This window comes from Solanum tuberosum, unplaced genomic scaffold (genome assembly GCF_000226075.1).
Source record: "Solanum tuberosum cultivar DM 1-3 516 R44 unplaced genomic scaffold, SolTub_3.0 scf00512, whole genome shotgun sequence".
Lineage (NCBI taxonomy): Eukaryota > Viridiplantae > Streptophyta > Magnoliopsida > Solanales > Solanaceae > Solanum > Solanum tuberosum.
The window spans coordinates 201290-213221 of NW_006239475.1; the positions used below are offsets into that span (position 1 = coordinate 201290).

At 30.7% G+C, this 11932-nt stretch overlaps 2 protein-coding genes across 2 annotated transcripts in view; one reads left to right on the plus strand and one right to left on the minus strand.

Annotated features, from left to right (window-relative positions):
* Nucleotides 1-763: 763 nt before the first annotated feature.
* LOC102585805 (triacylglycerol lipase 2-like) lies at nt 764-10219 on the minus strand. Its single transcript, XM_006365417.1, has 10 exons — nt 10015-10219; nt 7047-7144; nt 6729-6836; nt 5850-5990; nt 5426-5536; nt 2740-2883; nt 2343-2383; nt 1777-1856; nt 1480-1575; nt 764-1083 (listed from the first exon to the last, which is right to left on the minus strand). The coding sequence occupies exons 1-10, from the start codon at nt 10217-10219 to the stop codon at nt 764-766; spliced, it is 1344 nt and encodes a 447-aa protein (XP_006365479.1).
* LOC102582721 (alkaline ceramidase 3-like) overlaps nt 8286-11932 on the plus strand; it is a 5525-nt gene continuing 1878 nt past the window's right edge. The window contains exons 1-2 of the mRNA XM_006365409.2: nt 8286-8503; nt 11148-11421. Coding sequence (XP_006365471.1) covers nt 11168-11421 — 254 coding nt within the window. The 5' untranslated portion in view covers nt 8286-8503; nt 11148-11167. The remainder of the gene's footprint in view (nt 8504-11147; nt 11422-11932) is intronic.

Below are 11932 nucleotides of genomic sequence, written 5' to 3' on the forward strand. Positions count from 1 at the left end.
CCCATCCCGTCCCCCCAAAACCCGTCCCATCCCGTATATATAGTGGGACGGGATGAGACTTATTTTTGTCCCCCCAATCCCGGTCCCGGCAAAATCCCCCCAGCCCCGTCCCCCGTCCCGTCCCGTCCCCCAGTCCCCGTCCCCGTCCCCTTGCCAGCCTTATCGAGCACCCATATAGGACCATGTAGGTCCGCCCCTGGTTGGCATACACCCCTTGAAAAAACTTTGATGAGAGGTGTATTTTATTAAATTAATATTATTAATGATGTTTTGAAACTCTAAATTTGTCTACTACACTACACAAAGAAACATATAGTGGCAATAGATTTTCTTGAAATATTGCCGCAAAAAAATTTAGCGACAATTGAGTCAATATCATTGTATCTAAAGTTGTTCAACCCTTTAACGATATTTATATAGAGTATTGGTTACAAAAACTCATATATATCATTGTTGCTAAATATAATATAACAATAATTATATTATTACCGCAAAATCCTTTGTTTGTTGTAGTGCTGGAAAATACCATACGATAAAATATACTCTAATAAAATTTATTTAATTTCAGAAACTGAACAAGTAAATTGAAATAACTATATCCGATATAGGGGATAAGTAAAATAAAACGGAGGGAATACAATACTACTTATTCAACTTTGACTCACAAGTTACAACTAAAATACTATAATATATCTACTTATATATATAATTGAAAAAAATAACAATAACAACAAATATACATTAACCTTATAACTAGATCTTCTTAATTAAGTTTAAAGAAGGCCATTATAGGATTATACACAATTTCTTTAGCATTTGTACCAAAAACAAAGTCACCATGTGCATAATCTTCTCTATATTGCAATACAAGTTTGTCTGGATTATGATTTTGCAATTTATCCAACAAAATCTTCACATCATTCACATCAGAAAGATAATCTGCCCCTCCATAGCCTAAAAAAAGAGGAATATTATTTGGTATATTTGACATTATGTATTGTGGAGGATTTGGTTGCCCATAGTGTTTGTTGTTTTCTTCATCATTTCCATAGTCAAATTTTTCTATAGTCCCTTTTCTTGTCACTATCCCAAAAAAAGAAAAAAATCAGTCAGTCAGTAGCAAATCTAGAATTTTTATGTACTGCGTTGCTTTTTAAACTATGAGTGAATTGCTCATAAAATTCAAATGATTTGAAGGTCAAATTTTTCGCGTTGAGTTATAACATGTCCCTTCCCACGTAAGGGCTTTGTCACTCTTTAAATTTCATGTCATAGAATATGAAGAGAAAAAAAAAAAATCCACAATTTGATCTTCCGATCATTTGCATATTAGAGACATTCACATACGGTTCGGTTACTTTAATTAAAAAATAGAGCCTTTTTATATAGCAATAAAGTTTAGTGACCATACGTTAAATTATCCCGAAATTTCAAGTTTTTATGTTTATTTATTTATCTGCATTGAAGTAGCAAACTTACTTTGGGCTATATGGATCATGTTTTTTGTTGCTGTTGCCTGTGGCTCATGCTCAAGAAAAATATCAGTTCTTGAAGAGTTCACACAACAATTTGGGCCTACCATAAAAAATAGTACACATTATAAAAAGAAAATGAGAAATGCATAGTCTATAAATGTATATTTTTTGTATATTAATGTGTATATTTATGTATATTTATATTTGACTAACGAATATAATTATTTTTAGCAGATCGGCCAGATATGTAACTTGTCTAAAGAAAATGTAAAAGAATGAGTTGGTGAAGAATTTGAGATACCAGTAAAAGAATTCATCAAGTCACTGCAATTGTTGCCTGGATCTTGGCATATTTTTTCCAAAAGTTTGACAACAGCCTCTCTGTATATAATTCAGCCAAAAGTGCAAATTTTAAATGAATTTAACAAACATGAAATGTAATTTTGACGTGAGATAGATAACTATGTATAAAAAAAGCAGAAAAGGGTCAAAACTACTTTTGAAATATTTAAAATAGATCAATTTTACCATTCGTTATGTTGTTTCCCCCAAAATGACTCATCGTTATTGGACAACGAGCTTAAAAATACCCTCCAACTATCCAAATAGCTCAAAAAAACCTTTTTAACGACTAATCCAGGAAAACAAAGAATATGCCAGTTTTGTCCTTGAACTATTTGAGATAGAGCAATCTTTAAGCCAAAAATATAATAGAAGGTTGTTTGTTTGTTTAAACTAAAAGTTGAATGATCATCCGTGAAATAATTCCTCCCTTATTTATCTTTCCTTTCTTGGCTTCCAAGTGTTTTTTTTTTTTTTTAAAAAAAAAACAAGCATTGATCAAATGAATTTGATGGAATATCTTACCCTCTTGGATCAAATTCATGGATTCCCAACCAATACAAACCCTGAAAAAAAAACATAAAAAAGGAAATGTTTAACAACTTTTATTAAAGTGTAATTAAAGTTACACGCACTAAGTTGGCGTTTAATCATACATTTAGTTAAAACATAGAAAAAAATGAGTTCATGAAGTTTGTTCAAAAATAGTTCTTGAAATTTGAAGGTATGTTTAAACATGTATTTTATTTGGAAAAACATTAATATTTTGCGAGTGAAAGTGATATTTCATCCATAAATCCAAAAACTGACCGGTCTAGATTAGTTTTGGAACTTATAATATTTTTTTTAAAAAAAGAATATCTATTATCAAAATCTATGGTTAAATGGAAGCTTTAGGTGGTACGAAAATTAGTTCTCTTACTTCAGCTATAAAATTTTGAGATGCACTTATTGCAAGAGGAGATTTTATTTGCCCCAAATAAGCAATTGGGCTTAATAAAGCTGCTGATCTCAACATGTCTAATAGCTTATTTTCTGAAATTGCTGCAAATGCAATCAAAGTCCCCTGAGATTTCAAAAAAAAAAAAGTTTAGTTATTCTTAAACATATTAGGTTCACATTTTTCGAGGGTTCGTCTGTCTAGATGCAGGTAGTCTGCATCTTTACAAACATGTCTATTTCATCGAGCCTCTCTTCGTGACAGTGCCCAAATCGTTACACTTCATGGATGATCATTAAAATTTTCAGTTTATTGCATCAAAGTTACAAAACTATTTTTTGTCATATAAAAATAGTTGAACTTTGGATTATATTCCAAAATAGTCCCACTTTTCAGTTTATGAAATTTAAAAGGATAAATTAGCTAACTAGTCAAACTTTCTAACATAATTATTAAAAACATCTACACTTTAAAATAATTATTAAAAATGTCAAAATGTCAATATTTTAACAAATAAAATGTATCCTAATATAATTCATTTACCTTCCTTTTATTTCTCAAATTGGGCCCACTTTTTGACTCTTTTATGGATGAAAGAAAAAATAAAAGACTCAATTACCCACTTTCCACTCTCTAAATTTTTTACCCAAATTCTATCCTTTCTCTTTCTCTCTCTAGATTTCTTTCATTATTCCATGTCCTCAAGTAACTTATACCTTGCATTTTTTAAAATCAAAATCCTCCATTTTTCTAAGAAATCTTAGAAATCATTCAAAAGACTTTCAACCTTTGTCGAAGTATTGAAATACAAAAGTATTTTGTATGTTGGATCTGGATCTGGAAGAAGTACCAGGTGAATAAGTGCCATTTTTGAAGTGCCAATATTAGGATAAATCGTTCAAAAGTATTGAATTGGATCTGGAAGAAGTGTCAAGTGAAGAAGTGTCATTTTCAAATGTCAATATTTGGAAAGTTGATGAAATTGTTGAAGATCAAAGTGATGAAAAACAACTTTATGGCATGTTGCATTTTGTATCTAAACTATCAAATTGTATTATTTACTGTTTTTATTGTCTGTTGCATTTTGTATTCATTACAAAATTCACGTGGTATCTTTGCTAAAATTTGAGATTTTTAGGTGTAACTTGTATTTATTTTGTAGGTGGTATTCATTTCAAATTATGTGTATGTTTAATTTTGTATTATATTATAGGACAATAGATAATAGTTTTACATAATTTTGTATGCTATTATTCTAAATTAGGCTTCATACAATTTTGTATTCATTCTAATTATATGCCAACAAGTTTTGTATTTTTTTGTGCTCACTTTATATTTCAATATCATTTTGTATTTCAATCTCACTTTGTATGCCAACAAGTTTTGTATTTCTTTTTGTTTTGTATAAATTCTAAATGTATACCAACAAGTTTTAGATTTTTTTGTGCTCACTTTGTATTTCAATATCATTTTGTATCTCAATATCATTTTGTATGCCAACAAGTTTTGTATTTCTTTTTTATTTTGTATTAATTCTAAATGTATGTTAACAAGTTTTAGATTTTTTGTGCTCACTTTGTATGCCAATAAATTTTGTATTTCTTTTTTTTAAAATTATTTATTCATTCTAAAATCTTCTTTACTGCCAGCAAAAATCTTAAATCAATTGACTTCAATTCGACATAGATTGAGTATTTTCAATGGAGTGTTAAAAATCAATATTGGGAATTTGAGGAATAAGGGAGAGAGAAGCCATGTCGATTGTGGAACCAAACACGTATAATAGGAAAGGGATTTTGCAAATTTTAATCCCAAAAATAAAAGATGAAAAGAGAGTAAGAGTACTGGAAAAAAAACTAGGCCGACTTAAAGATATACCAAAATTATGATTAGTAATTATGGTAACTTTGTTGGTTTAAATTTAAAAATTACCTTATTTGAAATATTATTTCCCCTGATTTTCTCCATTTTGTTATTAATTAATTGTATTTTTTAAAATTAAACAAATGACAAAGATACATAAATCAAAATATAACAAACTAAAATATTGACATGTTTAATAAATATTGAAAGTTTGGCTATGAGGTCCCATTAAATGTTAAGATATTGTTGTTTTGAAAATTTTCCCAATTTAAAACTACATGACAATGGTTATTTTTTAAATGAAGAGGATATGGCCATTTTAAGAAATAGCCAGTTTTCCATCTTTGGAATTGAAAAATGGTTTTTTATCGTGGAGTTTCAAATTTTACATGTGAAAAGTCGAGACATTATCTGAAATTTTACTTGTAAATTTTGAAACTCTATGACAATGACTATTATTTAAAGATAGAGTTGAAAATAACTTTTTGTGACAAAAAGTAGTTTTATAACTTCAGTGTCTAAAAAGATGAGTTGGATGACCATAAGAGTGAAATGAATATATACAATTCAGCCAACTAATATACTGTTATGGTCGAAATATACACACTTTATACATTGATTTTATATATATAAATATATATAAATATGTATATTAAATGTATAGTATATGCATATTTAATATGAAGTTTACATGGTTTATGCATTTTGTAAACTAGTTAGCCGAATTGTTTAGGGCATAATTATCCCCAATTTGATCAAGAAAAGAATGAGTGAAATACTATTTAAAAAATAGCCAGAAAATTACCAGAGAATGGCCAACATAGTGTAACTTTTGGCCAGTTTGATCATGAACATACTTAAATGTAGCAGGTAAATCAAAATCCACCAATTCATCCCATGACCATTCCCAATATGCCTGTTGATAATATAAAATAAAATAGATTAAATTATAAAAAATGTTGTTTTGGCTAATTTAATAAATATTTATACATATATGAGATAATAGTAGGGTAGCTCAGTGCACTAAGCTCTCGCTATGCGCTGGGTTCGGGAAGAGCTGTACCACAAGGATCTATTGTCCACAATCTTACCCTGCATTTCTGCAAGAGATTGTTTCTACAGCTCGAACATGTGATCTTCATGATCACATGACTGTAACTTTACCAGTTACGTCGAGGTTCCTGTTCCATATATGAGATACAGTGCAAAAATAATTAATGAAACTGAACTGGATCTTGAGGGCTAAGTGATGTATGTCCTTGGCTATATTTAGTTCCTCTTGTATTTGCAATCCAAACATCATAACCATCATCTGCTAGAATGAAAGCTAATGATTCATCTGTAGGATTTAGCAGCCATGTAATTCCATCCTGTCATTAATCGAAAAAAATTTAACATTTCGACTACAACAACAATAACATATTTAGTGTAATCTTACGTATAAGTGATCTGAAGAAGATGGTCTATACATAGCGTTATAACCTCTACCTTAATTATATAGGTAAAGAGGTTGTTCCGACTGAAAAAATAATATTTCGATTAATTAGAACAAATTAACAATTAAGTTTGCATTAACTTCGTCAACACTACAATGGTAAAATTTGGTTTGGAAAAGTATTTGTGGCGATTTATCAGTTGTCGTCACTGAAAGTCGCTAACTTAATTGCCACAAAAATAGAGTTTGTGATAAGTGTTTGAACATGATTTGGTCGAGATTTGAGAAAATGAAGTAATATTTGAAATTAAATTGAAAAAAGACTTTGAAATTTGGACAAACGATTGAATTATCTCAGTGTGACTCATAGATCATGAGTTCAAGTCGTAGAAGCAACCACTAGCCTACTAATACTTGCATTATAGTAGGTTGTCTACAACCCCTTATGCAAAAGAAAGCTGAGCTAGGTCTCTTCTTCCTTTAGAGAGACTTACTCTCCTTTTCCGAGTTCTCAAATATTTTCTTTTATCTGCGTTTATTCTGTAATTAGCTGATCCTTTTCCGAACATTAGGTAAACACGAAATGCTTTGTTCATCGATATTGTGATCCTTTTGTCAATGTGAAGTAAAAGAATATAAGCATAGTTAAAATCAAAGTGAAGAATTAATTAACCATTAATAGTCCATGTTGTAGAAGAACAGGTGGATTAGTTGCTGCCTTTCCAGATATTCCCTTAGGTATCCTTTGTAAACTCAGAATATAACCATCATCTGTTGTCACCTAAAAGAAAAAAAAAACAAATCAAACATACTTTATGGGATAACTTATCCCGTCATTATAATACGTATAATGAGATAAATAATCTCGAAACTAACTAATAACACTAATCAAACATATGATAAAATGATCTTATATTTTTTTTGAGATCATTATCGCTTATCCCTCCTACCAAACGATCCTTTTGTATGAATTGTAGGATATCGAACATACTTTATGTTCTTCACAACCATAGCCTTGAGTTTCCACCATAGATGTACAAATTCCATCTTCATTTTCACTCAATATTTGCAAAATATTCCTTGCAAAAACTGTTGATAAAAAGAAAATAACAATTACTAAACTTGTTGTGATTTGTTTTCTCATAAAATTCATATTTCTTTTAGAAAAAACTTTGAGTTCTCTTTTCTTAATGCCAAAGTTCAATTTGTTTCCTTTTTTATAATTAAGTTGGAAGTGTCAAAAAAAAAAAAAAAAGAACAAACAAAAAAAGGTATGATGTTAATTCCAAGAAATGGTATATGACAGAAGCTTCTCATTTCTATCATCTTTTTTTATCTTTTAATATAATAACTTCCAAATTGTTTCTCCTGGTTTGCGAGCTATTGCATAGGAGCGGGGGTTTTACCCTGTGCGCACCCAAAAGGTAGCGGCTGCGGGTTTCCCTTGTCATCAAAAAAAAAAAAAAAACTTCCAAATTGTCAGATAAACATGGTCTGTAACTTGGTCTTAACTGATATTATATTATGTTGTATTATATTGTATTGTATTTTATTGTTTGAATGAATTCAATGTTTGGATTAATTGTATCGTTCACTATCGTTATATAATGTCACATATTCATAATTAGAATTATAAATCTAAAAAAAGAAGAAGTAGGGGTAAAAAATAAAATATAATTATTAAATAATAAATAAAGACAAATTGAGAAGAAAATATTAAGGTAACGATGTAATCACATCAAATTAGTCGTTACATAAAATGAATCTTTTCATCGTTATCTAACGATGGATTTAAACGATACGTTACAATAAAAGTTAAGTAACAATCAAACAAAAGTTATATTTAAAGTAGCAGTACAATACAATACAATAGGTAACAACCATCCAAATAAGATGTTAAATTTAATTAAAATTAAACAAATAGACATGCATCTTATGCTATGTTCTATCCTGCAATTTACATCTACGTATACTATACCACAATATAGAACACATGTGTCTTCTTATTTAGATAACTTTATATAAGTATAAGTGCTTAGGTTGGAGGACGTAAATAGCAATTGAGATCAAATTTTTTTCCGGATTTGATTTGATTTAATTTTATATATTTTAAAAAATAATTAAATTGATTTGATTTTAATTATGATCCGACCCAAATCGACCCGTAATGCTTCCCACGAAGTCCCAAGTTACATTTAAATATTTCTCTCTCAGGCGCCTCAAAAATGTCCAAATCCTAATTTCGCCCCATTATATTAGCATCTCTTGTTCCTTTAAACTATTACAAAATCCAATTTTTGTGCTTTTTTCCTTAACCCTAGCGAGAGAGAAGAAGAAGAAGATCGCTGTGTGTGTATAGCATATACAAATATATATGTATATATATCGCGGGAGCAAATTGATACAGATTTACAGAAGTTCAACGGTGGATTGCATCTGATTTGAAAGGTAAATTTGTAGTTTATTTGCATGGATTTTATGTACCTGCTAAATCAATCATATAATTTAATATACTTATTTGATGTAATGTTATTGGATTCTCTTATTTGTTGTATTCTGTTTTTGAATTTTGTTCAGCGGTGATCTCAATTTTGTTTTTTTCGGTAGGAACTAGATTTTTTATATTTTTTTATTTGTGATAAGTTTGAAATGATGTTTATATGAGGGGATTGTTGCTAAGTATTATCAATTTTGACTATTTCAATTAATGTTGAATATGTAAATTAATGGAGCATTTTGTTCAAGGTGATCTTAAAAGTTTAATTTCGGTAGGAAGGTATTCATTTGTGTTAAGTTGGGGAATGAGGGTTTATCTGAGGTGATTTTTGCTAATTATTATGAATTTTGACTAATAATGTTGAATACATGAATTAATGGAAAATTTTGTTTGCGGTGATCTTAAAATTTAATTTTGGTAGGAAGGTATCCATTGTGTTAAGTTGAGAATGTGGGTTTATATGAGGTGAAGGAAACAGATGATTGGAGTTGATTTTTGCTTATAGTATTATTTTATCAATTATGGCTACTTAAGTTAATGTCGAATACATGATTTAGCGGACAATGAATTAATAGTTAGTTTGAAGGTAGCCAGATAGCTCGCAACAACACAATTTCCTATATCCACTCATCTTTCAGGAGTATATTTATGCACTCACTCATGATCATGGTTAAGATATCAATTTGACATAGAATGTTTGTGCGCATGAATTTATGGGGATAAATTCCTTTAGGTGAAGAAGTTGATGATATATGTTAGTTTTCTATGAGTTCAGCCATTTCTAGCAAAGTATAAAGGACACATTCTTTGCCAATTTGGGATTTTGATGAAAGATAGTCCAAAGATTATACACCAAGTATACATGTGAGAGGAATTGACTGATATAATAGGAATTCTCAGAAATTAGTTCTTTGAAATGTCATAATCTATTTTAAGATACAAATATAGTTGGGAAAGATATTCTCTTTCAACAATTAAGCCCCATGGGCCTGTCTCGGATAAGGAAAGAAACCCCTTACCCTCGAGAGGAAGATGCTAGCCGAGATGGAGTTGGGAGCAAACATAAAGTTCTATGGCGCTTGTGTTGCCAAAAAACATCAAGGCATAAAATTAGTGATACATATTATGTGTGATTTCCCGGGTCAATGTGTGATTTGTGATCACGTTTGGGAAAGTAACCTTCAGATGCTCTTTTTGATGAAGTAAGTAGATTTCATTAATAGCATCAAGCAGATGCAAGAGCAAAAATTACAAAAGAGAGATTGAGTCAGCTCATATACAAAATATTGAGCTACAACTAGAGTGCTTATACAATCCAAAAAAATTGATAAGTAGTAGATACAAGGGCCTGGTTGAGTTAGGTAAACAAATCTTGTAAACATTTGGCTTTTAGAGTGATTTGAAGTTGAGATTCCATCGAAACATCGACAACTTCTTTCTTTCTAGATACATCAAAATATACCAGCCGGCACCATTAACCAGATTTTCATGATGGTTTTATAACCTTTCCATGAACACCAGCTCTCATAAGCTTCCTTGATATGCTGTAAGGCATGATCCAAACTTGTACAAAAATTGAGAAAAACATACTCCAGAGATCTGCTGCTGCAACTGTACTTGAGAGCAAGTGGCTGACACTTTCTTAATTCAGTTGACCTATTCTTCATAAAAACAATTATTTCAGTTGACACATAACACCTAGTAACCCTTCAGATGATCTTTCCACCCATGTCGAATACCCCTGGTTGGTTCATTGTTTGGAAGGTTTTGTTTTAGCAGGGTATCAAGGAAATTGTTTGATATAACTGTATTTATGGTGATTCAAGGGTTTATGATCATTAATCATTGTAATTTGGTGGCTACTCTTAGGAAGGGATATACGAAAATGTGCCAAAATTTGATTGTTTGTTTGAGAGGAAAGTTTAATATTAGAAGTTCTGTTTGGATAGGAAGCAATGAACCATGTCTAGTATAATATTAAATGCGCCTGGTAGGTTGGTTTTTCTGTGATAATTAGTTCATTGGTTTAAGAATGATGAAACTGCATGCTTCTTATTGTGGAAAACTGTTTGATGATTCTGTTTTCCAGTCTCTTGCATCTGCCCTTTGTTGATAGGTCATAGACATATGTTAGATTGCTATGAAGTTTACTATTGAATCCAAGATATGTGCATATCATGTACTAAATTGGTTTAAGCATGGTGAATGGACTTTTGATTAAAATTTTGTAAAATGAAAATTGGAAAACCCTTTTGTTCTTGATGTTACTTGAGAGGACCAGAAAAACCTTGTTGTTCACCTATTTGGCTTAGCAAATATAATCTCATTGTTCTGTTTTTCTATTAAGTGATTCTATAATATTGTTTGTGCACGTATTAGTTGTTCAAAAACTCGATCACAAATGCCTACTGTCTCTATATTTGGTATTGGTGATCCACTTCCTCCTTGTGTAGGAAAATACTGAGAATTTGATATATTGATATGACGGTAACTAATGAGACATGCTTTGAACTATTATCATTACACAGAATGTTGGAATTGCATATTTGTCAAAGAAATATAGCAACAGCTCACTAGCTGATTATTTCATCGCAGGTACATATATATTTTGAAAAATGGCAGATGACATTTCAAGCTTTTGGGGTCCTGTAACATCTACCAAAGAGTGGTGTGAGCTAAATTATGTCCGCTCCTCCTATATTGCAGAGTTCTTTAATACCTTATCAAATGTCCCATGCATTATTTTGGCTTTGATTGGTCTTGTGAATGCCCTCAGACAGCGGTTTGAGAAAAGGTTCAGTGTCCTTCATATGTCAAATATAATACTTGCCTTAGGGAGCATGATATATCATGCCACGTTGGGGCAGATGTAAGCACTTCCTCCTTAATTTCCCAATTCTTTCATTATGAAGTTGGTTTATTGTTTTTTATTACCCACATTCCTGGAGCATGAAGAGGGAATCCATTATTGACATGAGTACCTAAAATTTGTTAAATGCATGAGAATCTTATTCTGTCTGATTCACTACATCAAACTTTCTAAGAAGCTAATAGAATGTTAGGACTGTTGGAAGCCTAAATCTTGGTAAAAGGAGAATGACCTTAATACTCATGGGCAGCTAATGCTACCTAATTATTTGTTAACCTTGACAGGAGATCATTTATTCTCCTTTTTGGTATGTAAACTTGATAATAGAGAATTAGGATGAGCTTTTCTCTTTTTGTTGGAAGGAATTCATATCCGTATATGATACATTTATTTGATTCTGTTTTTTTTTGGCCATCTCCTTTTTGTTTCTCTTCAAACCATGTGGATTGTAAACTTCCTCTTTACATCAATCAAAAGATTTGACTAATGACTAATTGATTTATCTCCCCCT

Coding starts and splice junctions, on each gene's coding strand:
- LOC102585805 (XM_006365417.1), bottom strand. CDS start 10,219: ATGAAGAATAGGTCAACTGAATTAAGAAAGTGTCAGCCACTTGCTCTC. Junction 6,837..7,046: donor ATGGTTGTGAAGAACATAAA/GTATGTTCGATA, acceptor TTTTTCTTTTAG/GTGACAACAGATGATGGTTA. Junction 1,857..2,342: donor CATGAATTTGATCCAAGAGG/GTAAGATATTCC, acceptor AATTATATACAG/AGAGGCTGTTGTCAAACTTT.